This window comes from Schistocerca nitens, chromosome 7, assembly GCF_023898315.1.
Source record: "Schistocerca nitens isolate TAMUIC-IGC-003100 chromosome 7, iqSchNite1.1, whole genome shotgun sequence".
Taxonomy (NCBI): domain Eukaryota; kingdom Metazoa; phylum Arthropoda; class Insecta; order Orthoptera; family Acrididae; genus Schistocerca; species Schistocerca nitens.
Genome location: NC_064620.1, coordinates 54,901,714 through 54,927,355, shown reverse-complemented (window position 1 = coordinate 54,927,355; position 25,642 = coordinate 54,901,714). Strand labels below are relative to the sequence as shown.

General features: G+C 43.9%; 1 protein-coding gene across 1 annotated transcript in view; it reads right to left on the bottom strand.

The window, feature by feature from the left end:
- Window positions 1-25,342, bottom strand: part of LOC126195467 (ankyrin repeat domain-containing protein 65-like) — a 104,240-nt gene extending 78,898 nt beyond the window's left edge. The window contains exon 1 of the mRNA XM_049934095.1: window positions 25,155-25,342. Within this exon, the coding sequence (XP_049790052.1) occupies window positions 25,155-25,211 (57 nt within the window). The 5' untranslated portion in view covers window positions 25,212-25,342. The remainder of the gene's footprint in view (window positions 1-25,154) is intronic.
- Window positions 25,343-25,642: the final 300 nt, after the last annotated feature.

Below are 25,642 nucleotides of genomic sequence, written 5' to 3'. Positions count from 1 at the left end.
TGTTAGAAGTTAACTTTTCTCTAAATTGTTATCGTGCTGTAGCCCGTCTACATTTTCTATCCTCTCGACCGTGGCCATCATCAATTATTCTTCTGCCCAAACAGAAAAATTCATCTACTACATTTAGTGTCTCATTTCCTAATCTTAATTCTTAGGATCACCAGATGTTATTCGACTTCATTTCATCACCCTTGTTTTACTTTTGCTGTATTCCTACTTATAAAATCAAAACATTATCCACACCACTCAGCTTTTTCATCCAAGTCTTTGCTATCTCTGATTGGATTACAATGTCACTGGTAAACTTCAAAAGTTTTAGTTCTTCTCCCTGAACTTTAATTCCATCTCCTAATTTCTCCTTAGCTTTCTGTACTCCTTTTTCAGTATACAAGGGATGGGGTAAAACAGGCTCAGTCCTCTCGCGACTAGAGCTTTCCTTCATGCCTTTTATAACCACAGTCTTATATCTGTACAAGTTCTATATAACCTTCTGTTTCCGGTTTTTTTTATCTATGCTACCCTCTAAATTTCAAAGAGTATAATCCAGTTAACTTAGTAACAAGCATTCTGTAAATCTACAAATGCTACAGGCGAATGCTACTTTCTAAGATGAGTTTTAGGGTCAGCATTTTCTCACGTATTCCCACGCTTCTCCGGAACCCAGACTCATATCGCGGCAGTCGGATAGCTACTATCAGTATTTCCATTCTTCCGTAAAAAAACTTGTCAATATTTTGCAACCATGACCTATTAAATGACAATTTGGTAAAATGCACACTTGTTAGCGCCAGTTGTTTTGTAACGGACATTATTACTTTCTGCATTAGTCTGACGCCATTTCTTCAGTCTTCTGTATCCTGCGCACCAGGTGGAATAGTTTTGTCATGGCTGGCTCTCCCAAGGGTCTCAATAATGCCGCAGAAATATCGTGTATTTCAGGCACCTAGTTTCGTCTTAGTCTTTCAGTGCTCTGTACAATTTTTGTCACAGTATCGTATCTTGAAACTCATCTTCGACTACTTCCTCTTTCCTTTCTACAATATTTCCCTCATCTTCATTTCCCTTGTATACCAGTTTGATTAAATTCCTTCCACCTTCGTCTACTTCCTCTTTCATTTCTACAATATTTCCCTCATCTTCATTTCCTTGTATACCAGTTTAATTAAATTCCTTCCACCTTTAAACTTTTCCTTCCCTTCTTAGTAATCGCTTGCCCATTGAATTCTTGAGATTCGTACAGCTTCTTGTGTTTATCCCCAGAGATGCCTTAATTTTTTCTTTAGACCCCATCCACTTTTGCCCTCGTTATGCATGCTTCTATATACTTGCATGCTCTGTTTTCCAATTTCCACTTCGTGCCAATTTCAGTTTTTACACGATGTATCTCCTTTTTCCAGCTCCATTTGCTGCATTTTACACGTTCCTCATTTGGATCTAGTATCTGTTGTGCAATTCCAATAATTCTGCTGGGACTTCTTGCCTTTCAGCCTATTGGATTCTCCAGTCTCTTCACTATTTCATCTCCCAAAGTTAATTTGTCCAGAGTTCTGCTCCTGACCTTCGTCTCTCGTTGCTGACACTCCTTTTGAAACTCTCAACATACTTTGCTTCTTTCAACTTATCCAGTTCCCATGCCCCACACTTCTGCAGTTTCTTTAACAAAAATGGTTCAGATGGCTATAAGCACTATGGGACTTAAGCAGCGTGGTTCCGGACAGAAGCGCCTAGAACCGCTCGGCCACAGCGGCCGGTTTTCTTTAACGGCGATGATTAAATTATCTTTGAAATTCCGCTGGACGCCTTCATCTTTAATTCCGTTCCCGCAGTTCGTGATCTCCTACTATCTTTCCTTCTCCTCCTTTTCCTGTTACCGAATTCCAGTTTTCCATCACAATTAAAATTTCCTTAATTTTATCATAAATTCTTTCACTATGTTCATTATCTGCTTACAAAGTTGGCATGCAGACTTCTAATAGTGTGGTGGGTGTTGGATTCACGACTGCCTTGAAAACGATAATCGGTTGACTGTGCTGTTCACAGTTGCGTACCATCATTGCTATTTTCTTCTTTATTGTTAGACCTACTCCTGTTTTACCCATATTTTATTTTGCATTTATAACCCTGTACCGACGTGACCTAAAGTTCTGTTAAGTCTGCCACAGAACGTCACTAATTCCCACTATATCTGACATTAAGCTATCCAATTCTCTATTTAAATTCTCTACCTTACCTACATGGTTAAGAGATCTGATGTCACACGCTCCGAACCGTATATTCTACTTCTGTTTCTTCTGGTAACGACATCCTCCTACGTTGCTCCCGCCCGGAGATCCGAAAGGTGGAATGTTTTACCTTACGAATATTTTACCTAAGAGGATGCCAACATCATTTAACCGTAGAGGGGCATAGGACTGATGACTCAAAACAATGGAAATATTACTAACGAAAGAGTTAATAAAGAGTTTTGTCTTGAGTTCCCCACTGTGCGTTGTCGAAGCTGGGACAATGAGGAGGGCAGTCAAGAGGATGCTGTGCGCTTTTGGAATCTACAAATAGCGGAGATCAGGAAAAAATAAAGTATGCAGACAGTCTGCCAGACGAGGAGGTGCTGAGGGGTGTGGGAGATGAAAAGCAATCGCTGAACGTATCTAAAAGAAGAAAAAGGAATTGTATTCGTCATATACTCGGTAAATATGTAGGCGAAACTATTAAGTGACCACAAGGTAAGAATTCTATCGGTGTTAACATGTGGACGGTACTTTTAAAACCCTAGCAGAGGGTTAACATAACGCAACAGAGTCGTTACTTTGAACCTGTATGAAAATAGTGCCGAATAATTATAAATGAAAAGCTGAAGCGAATCTCGATTTTCATACCTTCTTTGTTGTTTTCATGTTAATATCTTCAACTGTGTGTAAATTCGCAAGGGACCAAACTGCTGCGGTCATCGGACCCTAGACCCTACTTCAACTAACTTATGCTAAGAACAACACACACTCATGCCCGAGGGAGGACTCGAACCTCCGGTGGGAAAGGCCGCGCAATCCGTCACATGGCACCTTAAACCGCGCGGCCAAACGGCTCGGCTTAATATCTTCCTCGCGTGCCGGTACTATTAACAGTTTCCTGTCTTAGCTAGTTAACAGAAAGTGAAGACATACTCTTTCTTCCCATCTTCTGACGAAATCGTGATCATATTGCGAGTAAACATGGTTAGAATTTATGTTTCCTTCCATCATCGAAAAGAATATTTCTTTTTTACAGGACATACTAATCAAAAAGTTGACTATTTTGGAATTTGCATTCAGTAATGTTACATGTTGTAATGTTCTGGGGTAACTCATCTTTAAGAAGGAAGTCTTCACAGATCCAAAATGTGCGGTAAGAATAACATGCTGAGTTCACACACAGCCATTTTGTAGAAATCTGTGTAAGAAGTTTGGCGTTTTGACTACTGTTTCATAGTGTATTTATTGCCTCGTGTAATATGTTGTAAACAATCCACTGCAGTTCAAAAGAAACAATGATATACATAATAACAATATCAGAAGTAAAACAATTACACTCATTACTTTACATTAAGACTTTGCTTAGAACAAAGAGCGGTGCACAGTACTACAAACAAAAATTTTGGTGATTTGCCTAGTGATGTAAACTGTCTGACGGACAGCAAAGTAAAATTTGACAGGAAACTGAAGAAGTTTCTACTTGACAGTACATTCTGTTCCATACAAAAATTTCTGTTATTTAATGTGTAAAGGTGGTGGGGAGCAATTACTAACTGACATCGGTATATTTTAAAAAATGATCAGCCTGTAGCCGTATTTACAAATTATTTTGTTATTTGACTGCAAAATAACTCGTTCCCTACCATTACGATTTATGGTCCAAATGATCTATGGAACTTTAAACTAAATTATTAACTAACCAATTCGTCTTTATATTCGACTGGATTTTTCATTTTCTGTTGTCCTTGAGCCTTGCTGAATGGCACCGATAAGCAATAGAAGTATACGTGTGTTTTGTTATGTGTATTTAAATTAATTTCCTTATTTTTTCTATTTTTTGTAAAATACATTGTTTCCATCTGTCAACATTCATATAATATATTTATAAGAGAATCGTTTTGAGACACATGTGCTATCTTCCAAGTACGTACTTTTTATTTATCTAAAATTTGAAATCATATACTTCATTCTTCCTTTGACGTCTGTTTACTATGCTCCAGAAATTTTCTACAGTATAGATCATTAGCGCGCTCGGTGTGTACGCATTCGTGTCTTAGGCGTTTAGATTTTGAAACTCTCGTAACACCTTTATCACTGAATTAATGACTTAAGAGTTCATTATGCCAAATCACCGTTTGAATTTTGAAATCACTGTTTGATTTTCGTTGTTGAAAATATACATGCTTTATTAGCAGCTTCACACATAAATAGTGACTATCTCCGTACAAGAAGAAAACGACTGCAGCTGAGGTATGTTGCCAGGCGTTGCTTCTTTTCCTTTGGAGTTTACTTCTTCCAACAGGAAGAAATACGCTGTAACGTATTAAAATCTACTGATACATAGACGAACATCTTCTATGTCATCAAGCCAATTGCGTAGCGCCTAATCAGTGGAGTTTAACATGTGAAGGTAGGCTGAAAGTTTGAGCCAAGGTGTGATTTGTATCTGTTTAGATTAAGGAATGAAACTTTTGAAATGAGTAAGAATGCTATGTGGCTCGTGGTAGGAAAGTCCATTTCTGCTTGAGGAATCATATTTCACTGATTTTTTAAATTTTTTCTATTGAGAAGCGTTGCGTTACCCTTCCTATATAAATACGATGTATCCAAAGCGGAAAATATTTCAGTCAAAAGGTCATTAATTAACTGCATTTCGAAACGTTAACGCCAAATAAACAACGTAACCAGTAATTTTACATTTCAGTTTCGAATCTGCTGTTAGACTATGGTTTTTAAATAATCATTGTTTGGCCGGACTCAAAACTGAAGAGAGGAATTTATAGTAATACTTAAATCTGAGTCACTTCTCCATTCTTTTTCGATTCGCTCATCAGTGCTAGGTATTCTCTGGTACAACAAATGGAATTCGCTTATTAGGAAATTTATTTTGGGTCTGTCTTCAAATTATTCCTAAACTGTCAATAAACATCAATCTATTTAATACATTAAGTATGACGTTACTGATAGCTAAGTTATTTATCCTCTCAAACTAGCTGTCAGTACATAACAATTGTTATGGATGCGATGCCACTCATATGGCATTTCATTTATGTCCGTGTTATAAATTGCTGTGTAGTGGAAAGCGGACGGGTCTCTGCTTTGAATTATTGGTATTTCTGTACCGTTGACAGGTGCAGCGTTATGTGATCCACGTTTTTGCTTTCTCTTAAACTTACTTGTGATTCAATGGAATGCAGGCAGTCAGCACTCGTGGGAACCTATTTGGCTGCGCCGTGCTCGTGCATAAAACATGACTGTGCGGCCTTCAGTCCCAGGCACGCTTGTCACACCTTCCTCATTTGACGCTCGCAGTTCTCTGCCGCGTAACGAGCAAAGGGAAAAGACTCGGGAAGATTGCGCAGTGTAAGGCTCGGACTTCCTCGAAAGTAGTTGCGCAACGTTCTCCTCGCGGTTACGTACATTTCCATTTACTTACTCTGCTGGCTGTTACGTATAATTATAATACTTCTAGGCTGCAACCATCTAGGCGAGGTGTCGCTGTAAAATAACTTGAACTGATGCTGCCACACAGCCAGTACGCATGCACCTAAGATCGACGAACAATAGCTGTGAAGCGTTAAGTCTTCTGAGTCGAATGCGGCGCATGACCAACTTAACAATAGGAACGTGTGTGTGCAACCGGTGCCGCAAAGATTGAACAAAAAGAAGCTCAAGAATATGTTTGTACTGACACTGTGAATACTATTGAAAATAACCTTGATTTCTTGGAAATGGTGATAGCATGCAGCGAATCTGGTTTACACATTATGATCCAGGAATTAATGCCAATCCATACATTGGAAGGGCTCGACTGCATCGAGAGCAAAAAAACCTCGAATGAGCAATTCAATTCGACAACGACTGTTTTTTTTCTTTTTTTTTAGATGTTGATGGAACTGCGTATCTTCCCTGGGTTCCTGAAGGTCAAACTATTGATTAACATATCTTGAGGTTTGTGCTCAGCTCAACTCCTTGAGGAAATAACAAAAAAACAACCCAGACTGTGGGAGAATAAGTCACGGGTTGTGCATCAAAGCAGCCATGCAGCATTGTCTGTTAAGAGGTTTCTAGCAAAGTACAGCATCCCGTAGAAGACTAGCCACCTTATTTGCGTGACGTAACACCACGTATCTTTGACCTATTCCTCAAGGTAAAATTTGCATTCAAAGGAACAAGATTTCAGACTGATGAGGCCGTGAAAGGATAATCGGTACGCATCATCAAGGAGCTGACAGAGGAAGACTTCCAGCGTTGTTGCTATCAACGGAAAATTGGAATGGGTCGTTACAGGGATTGAAGCATATTAAGGGTGTCGATCAGTAAATATGTATGTTTTTGAAATAAAATGTTTTACAGCAACAGTCCCGTTCTTTCATAGCCACAACTCGTATATGGTGGTATTTCAGAGACAATGTCTTGAAGTCATAACTAACGAAGTACCAATATATTCAAATATATGAACAGAGAAGGAACATAAAAAGCGTAGTTCCATACAGTGAGGGAAGTGATGAAGAAGCTGCCAATAATGCACAGCATAAGATGCATAACATGATAAATACTCAGGTCTTTGTCATCAGTTTGCTAAAATTTACAGAAAACACAATATGAAGACAGAAGTTCCGTGAACTGAGACAGAATCTACGTTATGTTTGATTCCAATGAGGCCTATCATACCCACAACCGCGATTTCGGCTCTGGAGACTTTTCAACAACATTGTACCATTTCTCAAGCGTAGGTCAAACGTGTCAGACACAAATACACTTGTCGTCGTTAAACATAGTCCATCTGAATACTTTCTGTTAAGTCCTGAAGTAATGTCAACGAAGTGAAGTGCCTTAGTGTTCAAGAGCTTGACCTTCCAGTAAACATTCTTTGGACATGTTCGTGCGTACTACGCCACTTTCTACGCAAAGAAGAGTAAAAGATGTAATGGGCACGAGAAGTTTATAGAAATCACGGAGCACAGTTTCATGGAAAAACGAAACTCCGGCCTATCAGGCCAAGAAGGCCCAAAGGTAGCGACCGACCACCGTGTCATCCTCTTTCCACAGGTATCACTGGATACGGATATGGAGACACATGTGGTCAGCACACCACTCTTCCAGCCGTAGGTCAGTTTACGAGGCCAGAGTCGCTATTTCTCAATCAAGTAGCTCCTAAGTTTGCCTCATAAGGGCTGAGTGCACCCCACATGTCAACAGTGCTCGGCTGAGTGGATGGTCAGCTGTCCAACTGCTAGGCCAGCACGACAGCGCTTTGCTTCGGTGCTCTGACGGGAAGCGGTGTTACCACTGCGGAAAGGCCGTTGGCGTTGAAAAGCGACACACGCACATATTCACGCAAGCAAGCAAGCGTCACGCACACGACTGCTTTCTCCGGTCGTGTTTCATGGAGTCTGTGTTATATTATCGACGGAATAATCTGGATTGGTTACAGTTGTATAGTAGGCAATAATTGCGATATCTAAATCAGAGAAATGAGGTACGTGAGCACATTAGAGAATTCAGGTACTGTAAAAGATGGTAATAAGAGCCACGCGATTTTTTTTTTCCCGAGGGGGAACAGTGTGGTAGCTATCCTGCTAAATTCGCTGGCATTTTTAAACCTTTGAAACGTAGATATTAATATGGAGAACGGAGAACGCACTACGAAGGGACCTTTCCAGCTCATCCACTATGTTTATCTGCAGACACTATGCAACGAATCTGCACGCTTCCTACTCAGAATCTGAGGTAAGAAATGCAGTTCACCATTTGCTTTGACTTTGGTGTTTGATGTCTATAGTTTCTCAGTGAGAGTTCTGCTTCTCTCAATAGAAATATGACTCTTCCTCTTAAAAGAGCACACTGGTAGCCGCTTTGGAGGGCTGTCGGTGGTGTAAAACTGGTACCATGCGGTAGTGTGACGTTGCGGTGCTGACGTAGGTAATGACAGTTAAGTGTGGCGTACGTGCCGGCCAGTCGTATGGGAACAGCGCAGTAAGACGAGACGACCTGCACACGTGACAAGACAGGAAGCAGTTAACTCAAAGGACGTGCCCATGACGGCACACCGTGAATGTAGTTCCCTGGTATGTTGGAGTATCAACACGGACTCACCAACATTTGTGTAAGGAACGGATGTGCAAGGAAGCAATCAGATCATACTTACACTCAGGAATACTGAAAGTTTCGCACCCAGAGGAAACAAAGGTACATATGCATTTACATCTAATTGGTTACTCTGCAATTCACAGTTAAGTGCCTGATAGAGGGTTCATCGAACCATTTTCTTACTACTTCTCTCTCATTCCACTCTCGAATGGCGCGTGAGAAAAAGGAACACTTAATCTTTCCGTTCCAGCTCTGATTTCTCTTATTTTATTATGATGATCATTTCTCCGTACGAAGGTGGGTGTCAACAAAATATTTTCGCATTCGGAAGAGAAAGTTGGTGATTGAAATGTCATAAATAGATCTCGCCGTACAGAAAGCCGCCTTTGTTTCAGTGACTGCCACCCCAATTCGCGTATATTATCAGTGACACTCTCACTCCTATTGCGCGATAACATGAAACGAGCTGCCCTTCTTTGCACTTTTTCGATGTCCGCCGTCAATCCTACCTGGTAAGGATCCCACACCGCGCAGCAATTTTCCAGCAGAGGACGGACAAGTATAATGTAGGCTGTCTTTTTAGTGGGTTGGTCGCATCTTGTAAGTGTTCTGCCAACAAAGCGCAGTCTTTGTTTCGCTTTCCCCACAATATTATCTGTGTGATCTTCCCAATTTAAGTTTTTCGTAATTTTAATTCCCAGATATTTAGTCGAATTGACAGCCCTTAGATTTGTGATTTATCGTATACCTAAAATTTATCGGATTTCTTTTAGTACCCATGTGGATTACCTAGCACTTTTCTTTGTTTAGTGCCAATTGCACCATACAGAAGATCTCTCCAGATCATTTTATAACTGGAATTGATTGTCTGATGATTTTACTAGACGGTAAATTACAGCGTCATCTGCAAACAATCTAAGGGGGCTGCTCAGATTATCACCTAGATCATTTATGTAAACCAGGAAAATCAGAGGGCCTATGACACCACCTAGCGGAACGCCAGATATCACTTCTGTTCTACTCGATAATTTACCGTCTGTCACTACGGACTGTGACCTCTCTGAGAGGAAATCACGAATCCAGTCACACAACTGAGGCGATACACCATACGCACGCAGTTTGATTAACAGTCGCCCTTGAGGAACGGTATCAAAAGCCTTCTGGAAATCTAGGAATATGGAATCGATCTGAAATCCCTTGTCGACAGCACTCATTACTTCATGGGAATAAAGAGCCAGTTGTGTTTCACAAGGACGATATTTTCTGAATCCGTGTTAGTTACGTATCAATAAGTCATTTTCTCCAAGGTGATTCATAATGTTCGAGTACAGTATATGCTCCAAAATCCTGCTGCAAATTGAGGTCAGTGATATGGGACTGTAATTCAGTGGGTTACTCCTATTTCCTTTCTTGATAATTGTTGTGGCCTGTGCTACTTTCCAGTCTTTAGGAACAGACCTTTCGTCATGTGAGCGGTTGTATATGATAGCTAAGAAAAGCGCTATTGTGTTTGCATACTCTGAAAGGAACCTGATTGGTATGCCATCTGGACCGGAAGACTTGCCTTTATTAAGTGATCTGAGCCGTTTCGCAACACCTAAGATATCTACTGTTATGTCACTCATGCTAGCAGTTGTTCTGGTTTCGAATTCTGGAATATTTACTTCGTCTTCTTTCGTGAAGGAACTACAAACGCGAAACCTCGTAGGTAACTACAGTGATATCCGACATCGGGATAGTACAAGTTGTGTGCGAATTCTCATGCCCGCAGACCCTGCAGTTCCGCTGTCATCACGCAGGGGTCCCTATTTAAACGGCGCATAGGGGACGAGCCATATGCGTGACGATCACATCCCGACTTCAGACGGACTTTAATAAGCGGATAAAGCCACGTAGACGTGTTAGACGACATTTTTCACAGTTAAGCTAGTTTGAGAGGGACTTAATCATGAAAGTCGCTGTGTGGTCGACAAGTCGTGTTACTCGCCACGTCGATTGTTCGGGGTTTTCCGTCGGACTGTTTTGCGAGCAGTGGACACGAGATGGCACCAATGTGGGCCACGTCTGGAACGAGCAGGAAGACAACGAGCCGAGAGGTTGAAGTTTCGTATGGCAAGCGACCAGGGATCCTACAGTAAATCGCTCCACGTCACAAGCGTATGTACAGGTCCCAGCTGTTCCACAAACCATTTCCAGACACCTTGCGGATGTGAATTTGCAATCCAGGCGCTCTTGTCGCCTAGTGCCCTTAAAACCGAGACATCGGCGATTCCACATAAAGTGGTTCCAATCCAAACAGACCTGCAGTGCCATAGACTGGCGAAACATGACGTTTGACGATGAGTTCCGATGCGTTTTGGGGACAGACAATAACTGCTGACGAGGGGGGGAGTGGGGGGGGGGCGGTCTCATTGTAGTTCGTGGAACCTTAACGGGCCAGCGTTATAATGATAACATTCGTCAGTCATCCCGTGAGGAGCTTTCTTCCATTGTCTACCACGGGCACTTCCGCAGTAATATAATACAAAGCTCTAGATGCTCAAGACTTGCTGCGTCATTTCCGACTTTTCCATGCCCGGCCTGTTTCCAACTCGTGTCCCCTATACAGCACGTGTGAGACCAGCTGTCACTCTGTACATGATTTGGAGGTGGCTGTTCAAGATTTGCTGCCAAGTCTTCCCCAGGACAACATCAGACATCTAATGAACTCGATCCTGCATATATTGCAGCAAAAGGTGGCCCAACACGTTACTACTGTTGCACTGTATTTGTCAAAACTGTATCGGCTTAAATGTGTTGATTCCGGGATCAGGAGAATCTCTCGTCTGTATCATTACGTCTAATAAATTTCGTTTTCATCCGATGCCCCCCGCTTGGGGTGCTATTTTCTACGTTGATGACAGTATTTGGTGTTACAGAAAAAAAACCATGCCTATGTGATGTTTCATCATCAGTATTTTAGGACAAATATTTGAAAAATGCTTCCTAATAGTGTTTTCGGATATTGACATACTAAATTTCAAACATTCAAATGAGCTGCCTCCACCCCAAAATCGTTATGTTCTAATTCCTTGTAGACTGGAATTGCCTACCTCACGCGGTATTGTTTTCCTGCCCTTTCTCGCATTGACGTTAGTGAATAATTCTTACCCGTTGTGGACATGTTAGAACACTGTAATTGTTCAAGTTAAACGTAATTTATAAGTAATTAGTGTCCGCCCCCGGCAGCTGAGTAGTCAGCGCGACAGAATGTCAATCCTAAGGGCCCGGGTTCGATTTCCGGCTGGCTCGGAGATTTTCTCCGCTCAGGGCCTGGGTGTTGTATTGTCCTAATCATCATCATTTCATCCCCACTGACGCGCAAGTCGCCGAAGTGGCGTGAAATCGAAAGACCTGCACCCGGTGAACGGTCTACCCGGCGGAAGGCCCTAGTCACACGACGTTTACTGATTCAGTAATTAGTTCCAACTACTCTATCCTGTAGGTGTTTATTTCTCCGTTATGTAATTAAAGATGCCTAGTTTCCATCTTCAGACGTTTACATTTATTTACGTGCCTTGAAGATTGTTTCTTTACTAACCACGTAGCAGGATTTTGCAATGGAACGTTTTAGGACAGCGAATGTAAAACGTCGTAAGTAAAGAAACAACGTTCACTACGTATGAATAAATGCAAACATCTGAAGACAAGTGAACATAAATTTAATGTACTGTGAAAAAAGCATGCTTTTAGCCGTTATTTGTTGGCGTCTTGCGTCAGGAGAACGGGTGCTATTCATGCCAGTGCGTTGCCTATAGTTTTGATTTTATGCGCTAGAAGCAATGCTATCGCTTCACGTGAGCTTAAGCAAGTATGTGAATGAGGCCCGCGAGTCACCAAAGACTGTCCATGCCCAGTGGAAGGCAAGGCGTATCAGTCGCAGCCGTGGAAGCCGGTATAAAAACGGTGGCCGAAAAGGGTCATAACAGACTAGGACCGTCAACGAGTGTCACTCATTGTCAATGATGATCGGTTTCAGACCCGGTAGGAACTGCTACTGTCAGTAACTGACGGTGAATCTCAACCAGTTTCCGAGCCAACATTTTACAAGAAGACAAGGGCGGTGTTCGCAGGGCTGCACAAAAGTCGTTCATGGTTTGCGAGCACTCAGGAACTATATCACACACCGACTGGCCCGCTAACTTACCCGGTCTTAATACCATAGAACAGGGGTGTCCAACCCTCATGTGGCCCAAACCAACTATCAATGTGGCGAAACATGTGAGCATCTATCACACGGTCGATAAAAAATAAATACATAAATAAAAACAAATTCAATGGAATTCTGGCTGTGTAAAGTTCTGATAAAATTAGTATTTGCCATTCTTTAATTCGCCCATCTCGTTTTCCTTTGTCTTTTTTCCTTCTTTTTCCTTCTCTCTAACAGTTATAGTAGGAGTAAATCGTATTTTGAGAGGTCCCAAAGCACTCCCTTTCTTCCAATGCGGCCCAGGTAAGCTAAGGTTAAATATCCCTGGCCTATAAAGTGCATGGTTTGAACAGCGGGTGAAATGTCGGAATCAGAATTCCCGTAATATATTAGCTTTATTGAATCTAATCACCGATGAGTGATTTCAGGTGGATACGGTACACCTGCAGACAGTTACGAGCTCCCTTCCTCTCAGAACTGTACACACTATCAAAGGTAAAAGCTGCGTGGTTTCTCCTGAGTATCACGAATTTCTTGTCTAGTGTGCTTATTGGTAGTTCCAGGTAGCACTATACTCCGTTTCGTTATTAACTCTTGGTCGGAGTTTATGCTAATTTGAGTTGTTTTCCACAGATCTGAAGATAGGGACTGACAGTATACTTCAGTTGTGGTCTCACTACTTACTTTCAGATTTTAAGTTGCAATTTGTTACTCAGTACCTTTGCACATCACTACAGACAGTATCGAGAGACGATTCTTAGAGAAATGCGATTGCAACGGCAGATCAATAAGGGGTGGCCAAAAGGTTTCCCATTTGAGAAAGTTTTTATAGCGTAGATACGGTTGTATAAGCACCGACGTGTAGTCAAAGGCCTGCCTTTGTGGCGGAGCGGGTCTAGGCGCTTCAGTCCGGAACCGCGCGGCTGCTACGGTCGCAGGTTCGAATCCTGTCTCGGGCCTGAATGTGTGTGATGTCCTTAGGTTAGTTAGGTTTAATTAGTTCTAAGTTCTAGGCGACTGATGACCTCAGAAGGTAAGTCCCATAGTGCTCAGAGCCACTTGAACCTTTTTTTTTTTTTTTTGTCCATGGATCAGTACGACATTCGTGTCTTTCGGACGTGCGTACGGTAAGTTCGAAAACATGAACTATGGTGACATTATTTCCAAATACCTGCAAACAGGAACAACATGATGTTATTCTCCTCCTGGCTGCGGAAGGACAAATACCGTTAGACATCCATCGGGAAATGAAGAACGCGTGTGGGCAAGCGTGTTTGTCGAAATTTACCTTTGTGGAATGGTGTGCCAAGCGGTGCTGCGGCTTTGTGATAACGCATGTCCCCATATCACAAATATCGTAATGCAGAAGATACGTCAACGCAAGTGGGAGGGATTCGAACAACCGCCCTATAGTACCGGTCCCTCCCATGCCTATATCACACCTTCGATCCCTTAAATAAGCCTTGAAGCGCCGACGATTCCTGTCGGACGATGATGTGTAGCAGATAATCTGGGTCTTCTTCACACAGCAGGGCACCGTGTTTTACTAAACGAGTATCTCCAACCTGTGAGTCGGTCTCCTGATTGCCTCGATGCTCACGGCGGTTTTGCCTGACTGGCATACCGATTCTGGATTGTACGGCCTTCGGAAGGAAACTTTTTGTCTCTCTTTATACCAACTAAGTGGGACGCCTATAAGATTCAAAACGGCAGTATGCCAACAGAACTCAGGAATATTACAATTCCGAAACGATATATACAAATCTTTTAGAATAACGTGGAAATAAATCGTACTATGAAAACAAATTCCGATGATTAGGCATTTATACTAATATGCTCATACTCTGTTGTTCAGTCCCTGCAGATTAATTCTCAACTCAAGAAAATATTTTGCGTTAAAATTGTACAGAGAGCACTAGGTTGTAAACCGAGCTTTTTGAGGTAAGAGACGAACATGTGGAAGTGAATTTCTCAGGCAGTACCATGTCTTCAATGTGCAATACGTGTGAGACAGAGCAAACTATTTACATTCTTAACAAAAATACTCACAGCCACATCAACGCCAGCGGCGCCACTTTGAAAAACAATACACAGTCGCGTTCGAAGTTTGCGAGTGTTAACATTTTCTGGCTGATTGTCGACGTACGATTTTTTCTCATTAAATGAATTTGCAAGGTGCTATTCAGTATATGGGGCTGCAGGACGCAATTTCTGGGATCCTGACTGAAAAGAGAATAACTTTGGAACAGCTGTCATAAAGAACAGAACAAACTTATCGTCGTGGATTGAACTTATGCACGAGGATAGTTCTCCAACGGTTACCTTAAATTACTTTTTCATCCACATATTACGAGTGAGGAGGTCGTCTAGGATATACAACACTGATAAGAAGGACGTTCCGAAAGTTTGTTTTTGGAAGAGCAGATGGTACACAAAGTGACACAAACAAACGCCATATGAAGTCACACTGGTTGCTGCTTCAACGATGGAAGGATCATCAGTGGAGCAGGAATGCCACATGTGCAGAGCGCTGAAGAAGAGAGAGTATCAGGAGACATGCGGTGCCCGATGTTATTCGAGTAAGCATCATGACGGCAGACGGACATGTACTGACAGTGTGGTCGCCAGTGGAAATGAGTGTTGTATGAATGTGCACGTTGAACTATTCTGTTCCTTATCCATCAACGCCTACCGTCCGTGTACGATGAAGAAGTCATGTCTTGTCGAATGGTTGGTCGCTGGTGTTGCGTGTTGAGAGAAGGGCTTTCAGCTCTTCCCTGCATTGAAAGCCGCACTCTTGGGACGTCACTTCCAAACCTGTGTTGAGGTGGAGTAGGCTGTGCGCCAGTTCTTTGCATCGAAGGGCACCGAATTTTACCAGAGTGGTTTCTCCAAAATGACGATAAATGTCTGAATGTCAGTGGCGACTATGTCGAAAATGGCGCAAGATGTGTAGTTCATGATGCCACTGTGTATTTGCTCTTGGCAATAAACTTTCCATGTGAAAAACAATGACGAAACATACTTTCGGAACGTCCCTCGTACAACAAGAATATATATATATATATATATATATATATATATATATATATATATATATATATATATATATATATATATATATATATATATATAAGTAAAAACAGATATGCTAGTGCTCCTCCAACAGATCCTAAATAGAAAGGTCCTCGTGTATGTGGAATAAGATACAGGACACACAATCGGGAGGATGGGGGTTCAAACCCCAGTCGGCCTTACATGTTTATGTTTCCCATGGTTTCTGCAAATTATTTAAGGCAAATACCGGAAGCTTTCTTTGAAAGTGACACGGCTAATAGCCTGCGCTGCGTCTCCAATGACCCAGTCGTCGACCTTAAGTAAAAGCATAATCTTCTTTTTTATTTTTTTAAAGGCACATTCGAACGAAGAACTGTCATTGAAGCCACAGAAAGAGCTGTTACCGCTTTAGAGTCTAAGGGAATGGCGTTGGGTTATATGGCAGAGCATTTACCTACACCCAGCCATCACATTCTCTGTCATTCTGCTCTTCGAAGAACTCAGTTTGGAGAGTTGAAGTTGGACAGGAATTGCAGTCTTATTACAAAATGTTAGCAAGCAATGGGTCCAAACCATTTTAAATCCTGAGTTCATTTTTGTTAACAGTTTTTATAGTAATACGACTATTGCTAATGCAATACTTAGTCTGATTAGTTACGGAGAGCTTAAGTTGTTGCTATAAGATGTAAGTTGTTTACCTCATAAGAAATCCAAATATCCATTCATTACCATTAATACCTTATCTCAAAGTGCTCTGTGCCATGACTTAATTTAGACCCTAAGGTCCGATGCAAACGAGCGAGTAACATCCGCGCGTGCTTGCAAAGTCAATCATTTCGCTACACTCACGGCGACATTGCAGCGATAATCGTATAGCACCAACAGATTACGAGGCAACCAATATGGGGCTAGGCAGAAGGAAGCAGGCAGTATTTGATAATCTCGTTTATGAATACTTTAAGGAACGTCAAAGGGGGTTCTACACTCATCGCCTAGTTATTCGTGAAATCCCTAAGCGGGCCTAAGGCTTCTATCCAGTTACTCGTTGACCAGTCTGGTGTGTCAGTAAAAGACAGCAAAAAGAAAGCAGACGTTTTAAATATCGCATTTAAGGAATCATTCACGCATGAGAATCGTACGAACATACCGTCACACTAAACAGACTCCTGTACACAGCTGGCTTTTATCGCAAATACACCGTCAACGCAAAGGCCCAAGAGATCGGAGAAAAGCGCAAGTGACTCCGATATATCAGAAGGATAAAAGAATGAACTCTCAAAATACGGAAGAATATCCTTAATGTCGGTTGGCTACAGAAATCTTTGACATGCTCTAAGGTCGAATATAATTAATTTCCTCGAGACAGAAAAGCTTCGTACCACGAATGAGGACGGTTTTAGAGAACATCGCTCATGCGAAACTCAATTTGCCCTTTTCTCACATGATATCGTTCGAACCATTGTAAGTAGGCTGTTTAGGTTTTCTTATTGGCAACGTTACGTAGCACTGTGTATGAATATCACTAAGCTGTGCTGTGTGCAGTCTGTGGCTAGTTTGCATTCTTGTCTGCCATTGTAGTGTTGGGCAGCTGGATGTGAACAGCGCGTAGCGTTGCGCAGTTGGAGGTGAGCCGCCAGCAGTGGTGGATGTGGGGAGAGAGATGGCGGAGTTTTGAAATTCGTAACACTGGATATCATGAACTGCTATATATATTATGACTATTAAGGTAAATACAGCATTTGTTCTCTACCAAAATCTTTCATTTGCTAACTATGCCTATCAGTAGTTAGTGCCTTCAGTAGTTTGAATGTTTTATTTAGCTGGCAGTAGTGGCGCTCGCTGTATTGCAGTAGTTCGAGTAACGAAGATTTTTGTGAGGTAAGTGATTTGTGAAAGGTATAGGTTAATGTTAGTCAGGGCCATTCTTTTGTAGGGATTATTGAAAGTCAGATTGCGTTGCACTAAAAATATTGTGTGTCAGTTTAAGCACAGTCTTGTATAATTGTTCAAAAAGGGACTTTTCGCCATGAATGAAGAGAAACAGGAAGAATCCATATTCATGAATTTCCGAATAACGTTTGACACAGTGCCCCAATGAAAAACGCTGGCGAAGGTACGAGCATGCAGAAAAGGTTCCCGGATATGGGGAGTGGGCCGAGGAATTCCTAAGTAACAAAACCCTGTAAGGCATGCAAGACGACGAGCGTTCATGAGAAACAAGGGACGTTTAATAGGACTGCTGTTAGAGTCTATACACGTAAATTATCTGGCAGACAGGGTGAGCAGCAATCTGCGGCTCTTTGATGATGATGCTGTTGTTTACGGGAAGGTGTCGTAGTTGAATGGCTGTAGGAGGATACAGGATCACTTACACGGAACTTCTAATTGGTATGATGTATGCAAATGGTTCAAATGGCTCTGAGCACTATGCGACTTAACTTCTGAGGTCATCAGTCGCCTAGAACTTAGAATTAATTAAACCTAACTAACCTAAGGACATCACACACATCCATGCCCGAGGCAGGATTCGAACCTGCGACCGTAGTGGACGCTCGGCTCCAGACTGTTGCGCCTAGAACCGCAAGGCCACTCTGGTCGGCGATGTATGCAGATTACGAACCTGTAGTCTTCGAATACAGCATTAGTGGTGTGCTGCTTGACACAGTCACGTGGGTTAAATACCTAGGCGTAAATCTGCAAAGCGGTATGAAATGGAGGAACATGTGAAAGGATTGTAGTAGGGAAGGCGAATGGTATACATCGATTTATTGGGGTGAATTTTAGTAAAGTGTGGCTCATGTGTAAAGGAGACCGGATGTACGACACTGGTTCAACATATTTTTGAGTACTGGTCGAGTGTCTGGGAAATGCACCACGCCGGATTGAAGGAAGAAATCGAAACAATTCAGATTACGGAACTGCTTGATTGATTGGTTGATGGGGATTATGGGACTAAATGGAGATCTTTCGGTAACTCAAGAGGGGACCCCTGGAACGAAGGCAACGTTCCTTTCGAGGAATGTATTGATAAAGAATAGAAACCGCTTGACTTCAGAATGACTCTACTGTGGACAACGTACACTACGCGGAAGGACCACGAAAATACGAGAAATTAGGGCTCGTACGGAGAACATGAAAGTTAAGTTTCTCAACAAGCCCCTTCCAAAATTTTCACGTACTTGAAACGATGTATCTCTCTCCGTGCGAGATGCATCCAGTGTTTCAGTGAATATCTTTACCTACTCAATGAACAGCTCCACATCCAAAGCTGTATCGTCATGGCAGGCTGACAGAAACCATTACTAATGCAACGAATTCTTATGCACTGCCCATTTCTTCCTCAACGACTTCTGTTTCGCGGCGATCGAGGGGCCGCTGGAAAACAGCCGTCGTTGGGGAGCACAATTGTCTCGCCGATTCACTGCAGCAGTGTACGTGGTTACACTGTTTCACACGTATTGCTACAACGCATGAGGAACTGACGTTTCTTGGGCACTGACCCTCAGGGTTTGGGATAACCTTCAATCGCAACTAGGTACCTGGTCATGTTGTACACTAAAGTGCCAAAGTCATGGGATAACTCAAAAATGGTTCAAATGGCTCTGAGCACTATGGGACTTAACATCGGAGGTCATCAGTCACCTAGAACTTAGAACTACTTAAACCTAATGAAACGTCCACTTAGAAAAATTATTGAATTACTGTGCTGATAAATCTCTTACATTATTTGATTTTCAAACAGCTGAGCAAAACTGAACGTACTCAGACATTTCGCTCTTTACTTATTCTGATCAAAACTAAACTGACACACAATATTTTTAGCGCAACGCAATCTCACTTTCAATAATCCCTACAAAAGAATGGCCCTGACTAACATTAACCTATACCATTCACAAATCACTTACCTCACAGAAATCTTCGTTACTCGAAGTACTGCAATACGGCGAGCGCCACTACTGCCAGATAAATAAAAGATTCAAACTACTGAAGGCACTAACTACTGATAGGCATAGTTAGCAAATGAAAGATTTTGATAGAGAACAAACAATGTATTTACCCTAATAGTGTTTCAAAGTCATTATATACACTACTGGAAATTGAAATAAGAACACCGTGAATTCATTGTCCCAGGAAGGGGAAACTTTATTGACACATTCCTGGGGTCAGATACATCACATGATCACACTGACAGAACCACAGGCACATAGACACAGGCAACAGAGCATGCACAATGTCGGCACTAGTACAGTGTATATCCACCTTTCGCAGCAATGCAGGCTGCTATTCTCCCATGGAGACGATCGTAGAGATGCTGGATGTAGTCCTGTGGAACGGCTTGCCATGCCATTTCCACCTGGCGCCTCAGTTGGACCAGCGTTCGTGCTGGACGTGCAGACCGCGTGAGACGACGCTTCATCCAGTCCCAAACATGCTCAATGGGGGACAGATCCGGAGATCTTGCTGGCCAGGGTAGTTGACTTACACCTTCTAAAGCACGTTGGGTGGCACGAGATACATGCGGACGTGCATTGTCCTGTTGGAACAGCAAGTTCCCTTCCCGGTCTAGGAATGGTAGAACGATGGGTTCGATGACGGTTTGGATGTACCGTGCACTATTCAGTGTCCCCTCGACGATCACCAGTGGTGTACGGCCAGTGTAGGAGATCGCTCCCCACACCATGATGCCGGGTGTTGGCCCTGTGTGCCTCGGTCGTATGCAGTCCTGATTGTGGCGCTCACCTGCACGGCGCCAAACACGCATACGACCATCATTGGCACCAAGGCAGAAGCGACTCTCATCGCTGAAGACGACACGTCTCCATTCGTCCCTCCATTCACGCCTGTCGCGACACCACTGGAGGCGGGCTGCACGATGTTGGGGCGTGAGCGGAAGACGGCCTAACGGTGTGCGGGACCGTAGCCCAGCTTCATGGAGACGGTTGCGAATGGTCCTCGCCGATACCCCAGGAGCAACAGTGTCCCTAATTTGCTGGGAAGTGGCGGTGCGGTCCCCTACGGCACTGCGTAGGATCCTACGGTCTTGGCGTGCATCCGTGCGTCGCTGCGGTCCGGTCCCAGGTCGACGGGCACGTGCACCTTCCGCCGACCACTGGCGACAACATCGATGTACTGTGGAGACCTCACGCCCCACGTGTTGAGCAATTCGGCGGTACGTCCACCCGGCCTCCCGCATGCCCACTATACGCCCTCGCTCAAAGTCCGTCAACTGCACATACGGTTCACGTCCACGCTGTCGCGGCATGCTACCAGTGTTAAAGACTGCGATGGAGCTCCGTATGCCACGGCAAACTGGCTGACACTGACGGCGGCGGTGCACAAATGCTGCGCAGCTAGCGCCATTCGACGGCCAACACCGCGGTTCCTGGTGTGTCCGCTGTGCCGTGCGTGTGATCATTGCTTGTACAGCCCTCTCGCAGTGTCCGGAGCAAGTATGGTGGGTCTGACACACAGGTGTCAATGTGTTCTTTTTTCCATTTCCAGGAGTGTATATAGCAGTTCATGACATCCATTCTTACAAATGTACTGTTTCTGAAGGACACATGTCCAGAGCATCCGCTCTCAAAAATCCGCCATCTCACTTCCCCACATCCACCACTGCTGGCGGCTCACCTGCAACTGCGCAACGCTACGCGCTGTTCACATCCAGCTGCCCAACACTACAACGGCAGACAACAATGCAAACTAGCCACAGACTGCACACAGCACAGCCAGTGATTTTCACACAGAGCGCTACGTGGCGTTACCAATAAGAAAACCTAAACAGCCTACTTACACATCCATGTCCAAGGCAGGATTCGAACCTGCGACTATAGCAGTCGCGCGATTCCGGACTGAAGCGCCTAGAACCGCACGGCCACAGCGGCCGGCTGGTATACCCCTACTATTGTGTGCAACCTCCCTTTCCCTGGCGTAGTGCAGTAATTCGACACGGCATGGACTCAACAAGTCGCCATAAATCCCCTGCAGAAATACTGAACCACGCTGCCTCTATAGTCGCCCATAATTGCGGAAGCGTTGCCGTTACAGGATTTTGAGCACGAACAGACCTCGCGGTTATATCCTATAAATTTTCGATGGGATTAATGTCGGGCGATGTGGGTGGCCAAATCTTTCGCTCGAAATGTCCAGAATTTTCCTCAAACCAATCGTGAGCAAGTGTGACCCAGTGACATGTTTGGGAACATGAAATCCATGAATAACTGAAAATGGTCTCCAGCTAATCGAACATAACTATTTCCAGGTTTTTGGAATATCTGAATTCAGTCCAGCCGAAAATTCAGTTCACTATGGAGGTGGAAAAGAATGGATGCCTTCCCTTCCTTGATGTGTTGGTGAAAAGGGTTCAAATGGTTCAAATGGCTCTGTACACTGTGGGATCCAACTGCTGTGGTCATTAGTCCCCTAGAACTTAGAACTACTTAAACCTAACTAACCTAAGGACATCACAAAAATCCATGCCCGAAGCAGGATTCGAACCTGCGACCGTAGCAGTCGCACGGTTCCGGACTGCGCGCCTAGAACCGCGAGACCACTGCGGCCGGCGTGAAAAGGGAGACTGACGGTTCGTTGGGACATTCTGTTTATAGGAAGCCTACGCACACTGAGTTGTATCTGTTAGCTGATAGTTGTCACCATCCAGCTCAGCGTGAAGGAGTACTTCGTACCTTGGTTCACAGGGCCCACGTTATCTCAGACCCTGAAAGTTTGGCAGCTGAGCTATCACATCTCGAAGTCACCTTTCTTCAGAATGGTTATAGTGAGAGGCAGATCAAACGTGCGTTGCGCTATCAGCCTTCTGTGCAACGAGTGAGTGACGATAGCACCTAAGTCTACGGCCTTCTTGCCTTACGCAGGAAGCATTTCCAACAGGATTGCCCGTATTTTCGGAAATACGATGTGAAATGTGTTTGTCGACCACCTTCTAAGATTAAGGCCCTGTTGGCGTCCGTAAAAGATGATCTTGTTTGCATAAGGCTGGGGTCTATCGTAATCCTTGCAGTTGTGGCATGTCATGTATTGGTCAGACAATCCGGACTGTCCGCGGTGGTCTCGCGGTTCTAGGCGCGCAGTCCGGAACCGTGCGACTGCTACGGTCGCACGTTCGAATCCTGCCTCGGGCATGGCTGTGTGTGATGTCCTTAGGTTAGTTAGGTTTAAGTAGTTCTAAGTTCTAGGGGACTGATGACCACAGCAGTTGAGTCCCATAGTGCTCAGAGCCATTTGAACCATTTGAATCCGGACTGTGGAAGACCGGTGTATTGGACATAAGCGTCACACATGCTTACAACAGCCGAGCAAATCCGCTATTGCAGAACATTGCCTTGACACAGGTCGTCCTATGGAACACAACAACACGGAGATTCTGGCTTGCACGTCCAGCTATTGGGATAGTGTTATTAAGGAAGCTGTTGAAATCAAACTATCAAGCAACCTTATTAACAGAGATGGTGGATTTTGTTTAAATGCTGCTTGGAATCCGGCTCTGTCTCTCATCAAAAAACAGAGGGACAGAATTAGTGCTACCTCACTTGTAGATTAATAGTCACTATCGATATTTCTGATGTTGGTCATCTTTGTGTTGACATTTGTTCTGTGTGTGGCATCTTCCTTGTTTCTCCTCTGTGAAGCGAGGTATTAAATTTTCTTGCACATTTCTTCCTCCTTGCAGTTGTGCCTTGAGAATGGTAGGGTGTGCTCCTGTCGAAATATCGGCGGTGGTCGACGGGAGCAAACCCCTGAGTTATTTGAACGTTGGAAAGTATATCACACGAATTACCTGACAAGGGAACCTCCCCATCACCCCCCTCAGATTTAGTTATAAGTTGGCACAGTGGATAGACCTTGAAAAACTGAACACAGATCAATCGAGAAAACAGGAAGAGGTTGTGTGGAACTATGAAAAATACAAGCAAAATATACAAACTGAGTAGTCCATGCGCAAGGTATGCAACATAAAGGATACTGTGAGCTTAGGGGCGCTGTGGTCTCGTGGTTAGCGTGAGCAGCTGCGGTACGAGAAGTCCTTCGTTCAAGTCTTTCCTCGAGCGAAAATTTTAATTTTTCATTTTCAGACAATTATCAAAGTTCAGGCACTCACGCATAATTAACTTCGCGCTCCAAAATTCCAGGACATGTTCAGATTGGCTTGGAGCCATGCAGGATTTGATGGTCTAAACACGGAAAAATTTGAAAACGTTAAAAACATATGTTTTGACAGAGCACAGGGAAAACTGTGCGACTGTGAAACTGTTGCATTCATTTGTTGCAGTTTATGTGACAGACTCTTATGTTTTCATCACTTTTTTGGGAGTGATTAATACATCCACAAGAAAACATAAATCGGGCGAGGTAGAAGAATCTTTTTACCCATTCGCCAAGTGTACAAGTTAGGTGGGTCGACAACATATTGTTGTCATGGGACGCACATGCCGTCACCAGTGTCATATAGAATATATCAAACGTATTTTCCTGTGGAGAAATCGGTTGATCTATGACCTTGCGATCAAATGTTTTCGGTTCCCATTGGAGAGGCACGTCCTTTCGTCCACTAATCGCACGGTTTTGCAGTGCGGTCGCAAAACACAGACACTAAACGTATTATAGTGAACAGAGACGTCAATGAACGAACGGACAGATCATAACTTTGCGAAAATAAAAAATTAAACTTCTTACTCGAGGGAAGACTTGAACCAAGGACTTTTCGCACCGCAGTTGCTCACGCTAACCACGAGACCACAGCGCTCCCAGACTCACAGTATCCTTTATGTTGCTTATTGTTGTGTCTAGACAAGAAAGCCTAGACACAATGAGAGGAAGCCGAAAGGCACTCGCTTAAACTCACGCAGGCTGGCGTGAGGTCTGAAACAGGATAAGTAATGAATGCTATAAAGAAAAGTACGTAGCTTCTGGAATACTTAACTTTAATCCACATTTGTAGAACATCGCTCTTGATGATACATTAATAGAATCTCAATATCAATTGAATACTGCGCCTTGCTAGGTCGTAGCAAATGTAGCTGAAGGCTATGCTAACTATCGTCTCGGCAAATGAGAGCGTATTTCTCAGTAATCCATCTCAGGCAAAGTCGGCTGTACAACTGGAGCGAGTGCCAGGACGTCTCTCTAGACCTGCCGTGTGGTGGCGCTCGGTCTGCGATCACTGACAGTGGCGACACGCGGGTCCGGCGTATACTAATGGACCGCGGCCGATTTAAAGGCTACCACCTAGCAAGTGTGGTGTCTGGCGGTGACACCACACCTATCTTGCACATGGACTACTCAGTTTGTATATTTTGCTTATTTTTTTCATAGTTCCACACAACTTCTTCCTGTTTTCTCGATTGATCTGTGTTCAGTTTTTCAAGGCCTATCCACTGTGCCAACGTATAACTAAATCTGAGGGGGGTGCGGTGGGGAGGTTCCCTTGTGAGTAGAAATGACAGCTCCACCAATGCACTGCCCTGTAATACGTTGATTATGCGGCACTACCTCCATCTGTATACGTGCACATAGCTATGCCACGACCTTTGTCGCCTCAGCGTACTTTGCGGCAGCGCAGCGCCTACCTGGTTCGCCGACTCGGCGTGGCCAGCGCAGAGGTGCCCCGTCGCCGCAGACGCCATGCTAGTAGCCTTAGCGTGGTGCCGGTGCTGCCGCGGCCCGCCGCTAGCGACTCGTTATCTCGGCCGCCGACCGCCGCTTTTATCGCGGCCGTATCTCGGCCCGGCGGCACCGCAGCGCCACAGCCACAGCTGGTGAGCCGGGCCGCCCGCCTGGCCTTGTCACGTCTCTGGCTGCGCCTTCCTTCTTTTTTCCTCGCTCGCTGGGTCGTCAGACGCCGCAGTCCGCCCCGGCTATAAATACACGTGACGCGCTTTGAAGACGCCTCGTACGAGCAAACGGTGACCGGCCAGGTACGCTCGCCGTACGCAGATTTCAGGGGCGAGTGTCACTACACCCTACTCTGCGAACATACATGTGTGACTATATCTACATACAGCACGTTTAAGATAAGGTTTCTTATATGTAACTGACAATATGAAATGTGAAACGC